The 14,016-nt window shown below is 40.9% G+C and overlaps 1 protein-coding gene across 1 annotated transcript; it reads left to right on the forward strand.

The window, feature by feature from the left end:
- Positions 1 to 252: 252 nt before the first annotated feature.
- On the forward strand, positions 253 to 13,648 carry LOC139441980 (plasminogen-like). Its single transcript, XM_071222728.1, has 3 exons — positions 253 to 591; positions 4,550 to 4,634; positions 13,374 to 13,648. The coding sequence occupies exons 1-3, from the start codon at positions 253 to 255 to the stop codon at positions 13,646 to 13,648; spliced, it is 699 nt and encodes a 232-aa protein (XP_071078829.1).
- Positions 13,649 to 14,016: the final 368 nt, after the last annotated feature.

Genomic DNA, 14,016 nt, shown 5'->3' on the forward strand with positions numbered 1-14,016 from the left:
GTTCTACTCGAAACACATTGTGTATCTGCTATTGATCATGACATTCGCCAGCGCCAAAAGCGTTGTCCCCATTGTGTTGCTCGTACATCTGTGATGAATGACAAATATACCTATGTTAGGAAAGTGTTCCATTAGTCTAACGTTTTCTGCCTGTGTTATACGCAGATGAGTCTATCTTCAACGTAGATGGACACTGCTTCGATGGCGTTTTCCATGTTCCTTATGTAGGTTTGGTTGTCCAATGCGAGCAGCATGTTAACATTGTTCAAGAGACAGCGAGACATGTGGGTGTTCGGTTTTGGAGTACTGTTGTGTGGAGTTCCTCTAGCGGAATTGGCTTGTACTGCTGTCGGTGGCCAGATGACGTACCTGTCCGGTCAAAGGTTGACTGGTCATACCTATATCAATGACACTGTTGCCACTGTAGATGTGTGTGCACTTCTGTGTATCAGCGAGTCCCTGTGTGAGTCCTTTAACTACAACGTACTGATTGGAGCGTGTGAGAGGAATTACGAAACTGGAGATTCCAAGCCAAGTAATCTTCAGTCGGAGTCAAGCTGGCTATATACTGAATCTGTGAAAATACCGAAGGTACACTATGTTTTGTTTGTGTTTCTGTAGCTACAATGCACGAAAGACTTCTGGTGTCTTCCACTGTGAAATTGTTGACATAATGAGTCGGGTGCATCAACTTAAACATGGCCAATGTGAAAAATAGATATAATGGGTGAGGTGAGGTGAATAGGGTTTAACGTCGTATTTAAAGTTATTTCACTTATATACCGACATGATCAATAGCAGATACACTATGTGTTTCGAGTAGAACGAGACTACATTGAAACTGAAAAAAAATCATTAAAAATTCATATGAATAAATCTGGCAAAGAAAGTTTTGTATTGGCTCCATCACAATTGTTCTAACCAATGTGCTACTGAGGAAGTCTTCATCCACTCACAGGGGGTACTTTGGCAAAACCACACACTTCAATTACGTGTGTGTTCAATATATCATGCCAAGGATAAGGGAGGTTTTCAGAATGCCATCTGTTGTACGTCCTCCACATATCAGCTCCTAATCTGCCATCTTTCAAGTTCAGACTAAAGACACGTCTCTTTGAACGTGTCAATTGACTATTCTTTTAATATTTCCCTCGTAACTTTTTAAGCGCGCGCGTGCGTGCGTGTGTGTGTGTGTGCTTGTACTAGTCCGGACTGATGCCAATTTATAGTGCTAGCCCACTGTGATACCATACCGCAGTTTAACATGAAAACCCTACTCAGACACAGCATACTGACTCCGAGGCCACCAGACCTTTTTTTAGCCCCTTAGCACCATGCAGGGTAACAACAAGTACCCTCTTTTAATATCTTTTTGGCATGCCTCGGCCGGGTATCGAACCTCCCGCTCTCCGGGTGGACGCTCAACAACCAGACCACGGAGGCAATCAGATATAATGGGTACTGGAATGAGGTGGTGTCATGATACGCCGATGTTTTGATGCATCGCCAAATTATACATGGTGTTACATTACACGATACACCTACCCGTGTATCGAATAATGTTTAAATTCTGTATAGGTTTAAAAAGGGTTACATTTACGAAGTTTTCCTCGGGTTAGAGGTACTTTTCCTTCTGTTACGTGACACGATGCTACACCAATTTGCACAATACTATACGAAAAAGCCTAAATTAACATGAATTAAACACAAATTTGTTGATAGCAACAACCTCCTGTCCCTCAGGTCACTTGAAACATGATGAATTCCACGTAAAACGATACAAATCGTCACGTGATCACGTGTATAGTTACACGTCTTGTCCTTACTTAGTGAGTCAGTTGAATGGGCCACTGCTTTGATCAGTAGTGCAGCTGTGTCACAGCGTGTTAGCTTATTGATGGTGGTTTACCACAGACTACACACTGTTTTGTTTAACGCCGCACCCAGCAATATTCCAGCTCTATGACGGCGTTTTGTAAATAATCGAGTATCACCCTTCCCTCTTTGCCTTTCTATGCACTATGTTTCAGCAGTAACTGAATATAGTCAATAAAAACTAAAGAAAAAAGTAATACATACAAGATTTTATAAACTGAAAAATAGGCTGTTACCGCCTCATTGTGTGATCGTTTGTGAAAATAACACCGTCTGTATTCTTAAAGTGTCCTAAGTATGATTCATTTCAGACAATTGCATAAAATACATCAAATAGTGTGTTGTGGCGGGGTAGTTATCAAAATATTACTGCCCTAACATATACGAAACGTCAACACCTGAGAAGTACAGCATAAAAGAAAATGTCAACACGTCGATTATCTGCATATCCGCCGTAACAGATTTCTTTGGACGAAGATGGCAAAATAACGGTGAACATTATAGGGACGGGCCACGGGAAGATAGCAAGTGTTCGCGAAAAGGGTAAGCATGGTCTGCCCTACCTGTAGCACCCGCCACTCACACAATTTGCAGAAAAACTGATTGTTTGCTGGCTGACGCCGCACAGCAGTATTGCCATGAGGTGACGGCGTGGCAGTATACGGGACTTACAACACAAGAAATAGAAAAGAAAAATATATGCTAGATAAATTTTATATACAATACAAGACCTCTTCTTGAAGATTGTTAGGACAGTTATTATGTGATTGGAAATTATAGACCTGGGGGTGGGGTGGGGGGGGGGGGGGGGGGGGGGGGGTGGTTAAAGTGTCTCGAACGGCGTCAAAATACCATTGCTCTGTATTTGCATTCTACTCAGGGGCTTGCAATAGACTCTCTTTAGCCACTTTATAGTCCAACACTCTCGCTTTACTAAACTAAGAGTGAGTGAGTGAGTGAGTATGGTTTTACGCCGCATTTAGCAATACTCCAGCAATATCACGGCGAATCAGGAATCGAATCCGGGTTTTCGGCGTGACGAGGGAACGCTTTAACCACTGGGCTACCCGACCGCCCCTATTAAACTAAGAAGCAAAGGAAAGTATATTTGTTTTATTGTTCAAGTTTTTAAAACAATTTAATCGTTAACGGACAGTAAATTGGTTGACTAGAATCAAATAAAAGACACATCCCGTACGGCTGACGTCATTGGTATGGCACAGATGGGTGCTACGCAAGCCCAAATTCCCGAACGTTTGGATGTACCCCACTGACGGTACCGACATTGACATAGGCAGACAGATGGGACCCAAGGCAGACCGCAAAGTGGTAGACCACGTGTCACAACAGCTCAGGAAGACCGCTATATTCGCACGATACATCTCCGAAATAGATTCGTGACGTCAACGTCAATGGCTGCAACGGCGTTAGGCCGTCGCATCAGTCCGCGCACACTGTTGCGAAGACTACGATCTGCATGAATCCGAGCATATCGTCCCTTCCGAGACATGGCTAGGACTCAGTAGCAACGAAGATTTAACTTCACCAACGAAAGTGGGTTTTGTTTATTTCGTAATGACGGTAGACAGAGAGTTTACAGACGTCGGAGAGAATCTTTGATACCAGCATGCGTTCGAGAAGTGCATCCATACGGCGGCGGGAGCGTCATGGTATGGAGCGGCATTTGTGGCATTATTGTGGCAAGGATAGCGCTCAGTGATAATGCAGGGCAATATGAAAACCAACGAGTACAGGCATCAAGTTTCGCAACCATTCGTACTCCCTTTCTTATAATTCTTCAGCTAGATATGAATCCGATAGAACAGCTGTGAGGTCAACCTGGAAAAAGCACCGAGAGAAGAATGGCAGTGAATACCACATCACGTCATCTGACGTTTGACGTAATCCGTGAGGAGACATGTATTAATGCAGCGGGAGCTCACACAAGTTATTAGTGCTAAGATTGATTCATATAATAAAGATTGAATGCTTCATGGCAATAATTTCCAGTTCACATATTCGTGAAAAGTCAATGTTCTTACCCCACGTGTTTTAAGTTCTGATTTTTTCTGGAATTTTTGGAATACTAAAATGCTTGTCCAAACGACAAACATCAAGTGATTACTTTTTATCATCCAAAACTGGCTCCCACAGGAGATATCGCTTGGATGAGATATAGAGGTTATCACGCGAGTGTGTTTGGGGATGGTAAATATCCTGCATTAGGAATAAACATTGTATTTAGCGAGCCTTGTAGATATCGCTCCAATGAAATTACATCACAATGCTTTGCAGACCATTGTGACGTCACTGTTACCATGACGTCACAATGAAATGACATCACTAATTGCTCTGCTACTGAAGCTGTTTGCAGTACTTTTTACACTGAAGACACTGCTAATTACTGTCTACAAATTGAAAAAGTTGAAAGAACGATGTTGGATGGTAAATAAAATCTCACCCTCGTGTCTTTTGATATCAAATATATCAACACTCGTTGATATATTTGATATCAAAAGACACTTGGGTGAGATTCTCTATATAACATCATATTACTTTGAAACAAAACTATTTTAATTTCTGTGTGATATCTATATTTAAAACACGCCCTATATTTTCTTTTGCCTCTGAGTATGTTTAACACTGATGTACCCAAATCGTCTTACTGTTTCAGACCCTGGCGGGAGTTTGCGCGAATCATATGTGTCAGCGTGAAGAACAATGTAGGCCACTAGGTGGCGTAGCTACATGCATCAAAGGTAATTATATTATTAAAACTAACAGTGAATATTTTTTCAAGTGATAACTTTGCGAGTAACATCCTCTGTGGATTGAGAACCAATTGCAAAAAGTATTATTATTACAAGATTTGGAATTGAATTCGTCAAGGGAAAGCGTAAGTAATCAACAATAGATGTTTCAAATAAACTTAAAGGCCCACCCTGACAATAAATAGCCCGCAAGGTGGCGGTGTTTCAGTTTCGAACAGTGATTGAATGTCGTGAACCCAACCGAGTGCCTGGAGAAGCTTTTGAAAACCGTACGCAAACAAGATCACCATCAACCGTGAATGACAACTTAAATGACAAACCCTGGATACCACAAATGGCTCCACATCTATATATAACTCAATATATTTTCTGTAGTTTTGTCATAAAAAAAAATCCAATCGATCGTGTTTAGCGTCTGCATCAATCACAGTGGGCTGAGCTTATTTACGGTTGCGCTATAAAAAGCAAAGCACATCATCATGTGTACATGGGCACGGGTGACCCAGTCGTCTAAGGCGCCGCGATTCGCTGTGCAGAGTTGCGTCCCTTAGCACGCCAGAAACCTATGATTGTTGGTTCGAATCCCGGTTCGCCCCGATTATGTTTCTAGGTTTGTCAGCACCATACCCGTGCTCGTGGGTTTCACCGAAGTGGTAAACGTCTGAGACCTGCATCACTTCGGGCTTTCCTCCCACATTAAGCTGACACGCCGTGATATAACTGGAATACTGTTGGAAAGCGGCATTAAACCCAACTCACTCACTCACTCTGCAACATGGTGGGCGCAGCATTCCCCTAACTGCGATTGACTGCGCTGTGTCACGCATGGTTGACAAAGGAAGTGTGTTGGATAAATCGTGGACATTCCACAGTATCATTTTCGGAAGATGTGAAGACGACATAACAGTAAGGTTTTGAAACCCAAGACGTACCCGTTTGTTGAAAAGTCTTGGAATCGTTTGATGTATATTTACTACCATTAAAACTTACGTACTTGTTGTTAAACGGCCAACCCACGTGGGTGGGTGTTTACATGACGTCACCCGTTTACGCATTAACCAATGAAATTTATGTGTTAGTTATCATGACGTCATTTGACCTGTCAGATCACTCGTATAAGCTCCGCCCACTAGAGTGCGGTAGTCACTACCGCGGATCCCCCTTTAACAACAATATCACTTCTGCCTTTTCATAATGCCATAATGTCACAGATGAAACGTCTCGCCGCTATATTGTCGGAGGAAAAGATTTTTTCGCTATATTCTATTAGCGTTATTCTGTCTCGGAAAGCGTTGACATTGAGTATTAATGCGATGCTGAGGCTTTCAGGCACGTGAGAGACTGATTCGGATCAACTTCATAAACATAACTTCATAAACAGCATGAACAAGATACTTTAGAATCCTATGAGTATAACATGAGTATTCCACACCGTCAGTTGGGATCAGCATGCCACACAGTTGCAGCTGAGAACAGTGTTGTCTCTTTGTTGGTACAGTAAGGAAGTGACATTATCCTGAGGTTGGTCGATAATGTATTCTGCGAAATATGCCACGGCTGGCGGAAGCCCAACGCAACATCGCCATCGGACGACTGTGTGTTTGTTATTCCTAGTAACACACATAAATCACTTGCAATAACTAGCATAGTTTTTTTAACACAACGGATACATCATCATTACAGCAAATCCTTTCGACTATATTTAATAATGAAGAAACACGTTAAAAAGCACAACCGGACGAATGTTCAACGGTTAAGCATTCAATACATTTTCGTGTATTTTCCGTATAGACTCTGTCAATGTTCATTAGGGTAGAAGCAGGTGTTCGATTGTTAAGGTTGAGGTTACTTTTCAAGATATCTTCGTATCTTACCCTTTGTTGTGAAGATGAAAACTGGCAGCACTGGCAACACGAACAGCTTCTTTTCGAACGACATGATGTTGTTGAAGATGACTCAAAGCGTTTTGGCTTGATTGGTCATGTTAACTGTTGATTCACCAGCAAGGATCTGTGTGTAGTGATATCTTCTAAAACCGCTTAGTCATAAATGAGAAACCATATGCTCTGTTTTATCCCTATGTAAGAAGGATAACATCTGTGTGTCCTCATAAAGAGTGATTGAGTTGGGTTTAACGCCGTTTTTAACAGTATTCCAGATATATCACGGGCGTGTCAGCTTAATGTGGGAGGAAAGCCCGAAGTGATGCAGGTCTCAGACGTTTACCACTTCGGTGAAACCAACGGGTATGGTGCTGACAAACCTAGTAACATAATCGGGGCGAACCGGGATTCGAACCAACAATCATAGGTTTCTGGCCTGCCCAAGGGGCGCAGCTCTGCACAGCGAATCCCGGCGCCTTAGACCACTGGGCCACCCGTGTCCCCTCCCCATAAAGAAAATTAGCTGATATCCTTTGAAGATCCATTGAAGATCCATTGACGATATGAAGCTGAGATATAGCTGGCTATATTGGCATAGCCATGAAAATGTTAGGCATGATTTCTTCGGGTCTCACGGATGAGAAGGGTGTAGACAGAGAACATGGCAGGGCCGGGGAACAGAACCTTGCGGAACAGTGTCGTAAATTACATAGTCTGGAAGGACCACATTCTTTGAAATTTTAAAACATTTTAAATCACAACTCATAACACATCTTTTCCTTGAAGCATATGACCTGTATGAAATGAATACGTAGTTCGAGAAACTGTGTACCATGTTTCTAGAGACATTTATTGTTATTGCTCACATGTAGCGCTTTGAGCATGCACCGAGTGTATAAAAGGCTAGCGCAATACAAGTACACATTATTAGTATAATCCCTCGCCACGAAGTGGTAGTGGGGATATAGGAATGGGTGTTGTCCATCAGTCCATCAACTTTCCGGAGCATAACCCTGAAACCGTTTAATATTTTAGTATACGATTTTGCACATTTATCAGTCACATGCTGAACTGATGGCTGATGGTTTGGTAGTTCTAAGAAACTAGAAAAAATGTGTTTCCTAGGCAACAAACTCAACGTATATTCAAATACGTGGAGCATTCGTTTCCGGAGCAGGGAAACCGTTTAATATTTTATACTGAAACTTTACATATGTATCAAACAGCTGAACTGGTGCCCTTTAATGTTTTGTTATTTCTACAAAATATATTTCTTGTGTTTTCTTGGTTTTACTTATTGCATAGTGGCTTATTAGGGACAAGTTTTCTCAGAAACTACTGACATTGAATGACCGTAACTGTGCATGCATCATACTTTACATACTTGATGCCGTAATTGTTATTCTTACCGGAGTTACCCTCCCTTTCTCCATGCTTTAGATTTTGCGCATCCTGTTTGCCTTGCATGCTTATAGAAAATTAGTAAGCATAAAGTAAACATCTGAAACTCTAAGTGCCCAATGGGAGGGGAAGGTAATTACACTCATTACTTTTCATTTATGTTGAGGGAGAACATGGACTGTAGGCGGGACTTTGTTGTACGTTACACAGCCCCGACTTGATGTCATCAAAGTGAGCATGCAGACACCTGTTGGATAGGTAGGGCATGAGCCAATCTAAAGGTATTCAGGTTATCTCGAGAGTATATTCAATTCGTAACAGCTGGATGGAAAACGTCTTTGATAGGCATTTAGTAACGGAAAGAGCATGTAGAATTGTTTTTTTTTTAATGACGTTTCAGTGTTACTTCCTGAAGGGCAACAAGTAGCCTGATTGATTGTAACGACGTGTCAGTGCTACGTCTTGAAGGGCAACAAGTAGCCTGATTGATTGTAACGACATGTCAGTTGTACGTCTTGAAGGTCACCAAGTAGCCTGAATGATTGTAACGACGTTTCAGTGATACTTCTTGAAGGGCAACAAGTAGCCCGATTGATTGTAACGGCGTGTCAGTTGTACGTCTTGAAAGGCAACGAGTAGCCCGATTGATTGTAACGACGTGTCAGTTGTACGTCTTGAAAGGCAACGAGTAGCCTGATTGCTTGTAACGACGTGTCAGTGCTACTCCTTGAAGGGCAACAAGTAGCCTGATTGCTTGTAAGGACGTGTCAGTGCTACTTCTTGAAGGGCAAAAAGTAGCCTGATTGGCGGATGTTACACATCTTTCTGAAAAGTTCATGAATCTATGTATTGTATCGAAGACCGCGGAAAGATCACACAGAACCACTGATCCATTGCCCGACGTATTTCATTCTGAACGCTCTTAACGCTCTGACTTGATAGCAGACTGATATATGTGACTAAGGCAGTGTGCTGAGCTGTGTGTTGATGATGTCAACTACACTATATTCAATTAAAAGCTACACTGCAAGGGACATTGTTTTTTTTGCATTTGATCGCTTATAGAGATTGTGAAATACGCGAATGTGGGCACGGGAAAATCTTCTAAGCTGATGTAAATGTTGTATTCATATTACCTGTCAAGGGATAGCACGACTGAAATAATGTTCAAGAAATTACGGATTTAATCTATGAATAGAAAGATTGAATTGGCCTCGACCCGTATAAGTTAACAGTATCCACTTGTAAGCATTCATAGCTCCAGTATGTGTTTCATGATAGCTCCAGTATGTGTTTCATGATATGAGTGTTTCAATGGATTGAGTGCAGGATCTTAAATCTTGTCTCTGGAAGGCTTCCGGATCGGACACCTTTCAGAAAACCTCCCCAAAATGTTTCACAAATTTTGTAGTGCAAAACGTTCACTTAAATTGTAAAACATATCATAAACGTCTGAATATCAGCAAAAAATGTGAAGGTTACAAGTACTGGTTAGAGTGCATGGAAAACGGTTATAGACAAAACAATTAAACATAAGTTCAGATTTATTGATTCATTAGTGCCGACTAACAAACGACAAGTACTTCTTTGTCTTCAGGACAATAACAGTAACACTAAGTCAATATGGCAACTAAAAACAAGAAGGCACTTTCCTAAACAGTCCACATCCCTTCAAAAGGAGGATCCTTCATAATTCGATCAATCAATCAACTCGATTCACCAAGGTTTGATTTTGGTCAAGTATGTATGTGTGTTCAAGTTCATTCTGCTTCACGAGAACAAGGAGCCAATATCGGTCACTGGAGAAGCCTGCGTTGATTGTGTCAATGTCCGCTTTCAAAGAATGGAAAGGGATTATAATTGGGATTATATTTAAACGTCAAGATAATGGTCTTATGTACATACATGTTTGCCTATACGTGTGTGCGTATGTGCGAATAACACCATGTTTTTCACAATTTTGATATTTGTTAATCTTGAGATACACTTTCATTTCGGGCGTGTGACTTCGGTCTTTCATTTCTCTCTTGAACACGTAACAGTTTCTTTTAAGAATTTCATCACATCATCCATGACTACATATAGAAAGAAAGAGATTTTATCTCACAATAAGGCCTCTAGTCCACAATAGGATCAGCTGCATAATAAAGAAAATTACATGCTGTTTCTTGCAATTATAGTGAGTATAAATTATTTGTACTCCTTCCTTTGTATACTTGGGTTAGATAGGTGGCAACATTTTATGAAATAATTTGTCCCTGTTCTTCGTCAAATTGATAAAGTTTTCATTGTTGATGATAATTATTAAATTTGCATTGTGTTCATTGTAATTCCTGCATTCTGATTAGCTGAACTAGTCACGTGTTAAAGCATTCATTTCTCATTGAATGTGAAACATTACGCTCCGCCCACCGAAGTGGACCACTTTCACCATTACGGAGAGTCGGGGAATCCCATTTACAGTTGAGGAATTTCCTTTCTGCTCACCTGTATCATCATGCAAAGGACATTGTAGCGATATTCATGCATATTCATCGCCCAAACCACCCTTCGAGGCCACAGACCGTGAAGGAATAGAAGGTTGGTTGGATTGTTGTTTAACGCCGCACTCAGCAATATTCCAGCTATATGACGGCGGTCTGTAAATAATCGAGTCTGGACCAGACAATCCATTGATTAATATCATGAGCATCATACACGCGATTGGGATCAATGACATGTATCAACCAAGTCAGTGAGCCTGACCACCCGATCCCCTTAGTCGCCTTTTACGACAAGCATAGTCGCCTTTTACGGCAAGCATGGGTTGCTGAAGACCTATTCTACCCCGGAATCTTCACGAGTCGAATAGAACAGCAAATAGCAGAAACATGCAGGCTCATTTGTCTGAGGCTCACATGTTGTTTTTTTCCGATTGCCTGGGTTCCACAAATGTCTTCATGTTTTATTTCTAACTCGCACTTTTCCAACTGTCTCTCGATGTTCTCAGGGAAGTAATGTTTGAATCTCTCGATGACTGACCATCGCATTTGAAACATCCGCCTTCTCCCTGATGTATTTGTTCCGATACAGTCGGACTGGTTCTTTGCGCCTCTTGTCCCGATTGACAGGTCCCGTGAACTTTGATACTACCACTGATTTTGTGGGCGTGTCAAAATATTTGCATAAATTAAACAATCACCCGATTCATGGCACGCCACAGGATGTATTCCTGAGCCGGAAATATTTATATATCTCTTTGATTTTTAGAATATTTTATTATTAAACTATTGAAGATAACATATATTTTTGACTGTGTATTTCTTTCGGTTCGTTGAGGTTGAGTTGAGTTCTAGGGCCTATATTTATTAGCATTTCAAGTAGGCGTGTGTTCACGGAGTTTGTTTCACACATTTGCTGTTAGCTACTTCAGCTCCATGAGTAGCTCCCGCGGGATTGTCTGTGCAGTGACTAGTTTCTCAGGTGACTGCGTTCCATGATTATTTAATCATATGCACTCTGCCAAAGTACCTTCGGTTAGCAATAACATCGTTTAGTGTGCAAGTGCAAGTCATGGTTATACACAACTTTGCAGATTTGTATAGATCGTAGTGTCGTTCATGCACACATCATTCATATTTCATTAATACATTACATCGAAAGCAGCTCGTAGATAAGGTATATTTACGCTGTTGTGCTGTCTGAACGACAATACAGCGGAGCCGGAGCCTTTACATACAGAAACTCCATATGTGTATGGATTTGTTGGAGGAAATTACCTTCTAAATTACAGCTTGATCGTACAAGGCCTAGGTACCTCCAAAGTTACACGATTGATTACGCAATAAACCCGCCCCTTCCGTTCTTATCCTTGCAAGCCTACGTTCGCAGTTATGATCGATTGCACACACTCTCGACAAAGGAAGCTTTAAGTATGGTGTGACACATAGATAAACAATTTCTCCTTTACCTTTTCTTTACAATTGTTAACTTGTAGACATTCGCCTTTCCATAATTAAACAATGATTATTTGTACATTTTACTTTCCTTCGTGGGATTTAAGGTTTGAAATATACTCCTCTTTCTTTCAACTTCTGAAATGTGACAAATGTCATTTACATCACAATTTGAGGTTACAATTCGGTGAGAAAACAATGTGAGAAACATACTATTTCTTCAATTGCGTTTATTGCGTTTCGGTACATTCATTTTTTTTACTGTGATATTCTTCTGTTTAAAATATTTGCTAATCTGTGTATGAAGTGATTAAGCATCGGTCGAAGTTACTTTGTTCCTTTTTTGCGGTATCCTTGTCATAACTTGCTGTTTGTCCGACTCTGACAGTGACAATAGTTTTCAAGTTATACTGGAATGGGAACGTTTCTCGGAAGATGAATTAGAGATTTCGATAGAAGTACAAGTGAACCCTTACATGTTTGAACCTGGGAGCGACAATAGTGGCAAAATAATCAGGATGATCCCCATCTAGAATGTATGGATTACAAGTGATTGCAAAACACAGATTGGTTCGTTTGTTGAGTACATTTTCTTTCAAATCACAATATTATGTTGTCGTCTTGAAATAGCACTACAGAGATGAAGCGACATGTCGAGTGAATCCGTGTCACTTGCTAACGTGTTACATTATGCTATACACACGAGTGACTTCTGGTAAGACAAATACCGTTCTGGTTAATTAACCCCTAAAATTGAAAAGAATGTTTATCTTACAATGTTAAAATTTATTATTCACGTTACATCAAGGTATCTTGACACGTCCCCATGAGCCATACTCTTGACATACATGTAATCCATAGCATTATTTATACAACAAAGGCCTCCCACAAGTATGAAACGATCGCGTATATTCTGTATCCATTTGGTTGTACCATGTAATGCCCAATCAGCTTGCAGGACTGACCAGCCTTGCTAATTAAGCCACGCCTCCTCGTTAGCGCCTTTAAGATTAGTTTGGGTTGTGACAAATAAGTACCCCAAAGAACGAACTTTTAATTAAGCGCAACAGCGCTAGGTTTACGTTTTCACACTTTTTTTCTCACTTAACGTATTTTACATTATACTGGCTACTTTATGAAGTAAAGAAAGAAAAAAATGTTACTATTTTTCGTGATGCTTGCACTATAAAGCTTGGTTATGATAAAGGTCAGTTACAGTGCGTTATTGATGTGTAATCGCAACGATTCATTCGCCCTGCACTGAAATGATAGGTGATAAAGGAACAAGGTGACGTTCTCTGATTTGGGTTTGAAAGAGATTGTCGTACTGCTTTCACGAAAACAATTCTGTGAGTTACGTCACAGTAAACAATTTTCCAGCTAATCATGTCATCCTGTAGATAATCGAGTTTACATGGTCAACAAGAGGTGAACAGAGCTGTCTCTATGACGTAGGGGAAAATAAACAATGCGAGTGAGAGATATTTTATCTTCATTTTTTATTTCAGTGAATCGATGTTATAACATGGTGAATGGCCGCGCTGAGTACGACGGGACACTATCCACTACAAGGAGCGGCTACTCGTGTCAGCGATGGGATGATCATACTACACACAGTCACTTAAACAATGGTGACGACTCAAGCCACTTCTCTGCAGATGACAGCCTTGAGGAGGCGGCCAATTACTGCCGTACACCAACCACAGACGGGGAAATATATCCCTGGTGTTACACCACAGACCCAAATAAACGTTGGGAATTCTGCGATTTACCTGAATGCTGAGTGGCACAGTTGTGATGTACTACAATATTGAAGGAGACAGTTCTCTAAGGACAAACAGTGATGTACTACAATATTGAAGGAGACAGTTCTCTAAGGACAAACAGTGATGTAATACAATATTGAAGGAGACAGACCTCTACGGACAAACAGTGATGTACAACAATATTGAGGGAGACAGACCTCTACGGACAAACTGCGATGTACAACAATATTGAAGGAGACAGACCTCTACGGACAAACAGTGATGTACTACAATATTGAAGGAGACAGACCTCTACGGACAAACAGTGATGTACTACAATATTGAAGGAGACAGACCTCTAAGGACACACAGTGATGTACTACAATATTGAGGGAGACAGACCTCT

Source organism: Haliotis cracherodii, unplaced genomic scaffold, assembly GCF_022045235.1.
Source record: "Haliotis cracherodii isolate W230 unplaced genomic scaffold, xgHalCrac1.p SCAF_5, whole genome shotgun sequence".
NCBI lineage: Eukaryota > Metazoa > Mollusca > Gastropoda > Lepetellida > Haliotidae > Haliotis > Haliotis cracherodii.

Excerpts from the sequence above, each read along its gene's own strand:
- LOC139441980 (XM_071222728.1), top strand. The coding sequence starts at position 253 with ATGTTAACATTGTTCAAGAGACAGCGAGACATGTGGGTGTTCGGTTTT. Across the intron at positions 592-4,549 it reads AATCTGTGAAAATACCGAAG|ACCCTGGCGGGAGTTTGCGC; the intron begins GTACACTATGTT and ends TTACTGTTTCAG. Across the intron at positions 4,635-13,373 it reads CGTAGCTACATGCATCAAAG|TGAATCGATGTTATAACATG; the intron begins GTAATTATATTA and ends TTTTTATTTCAG.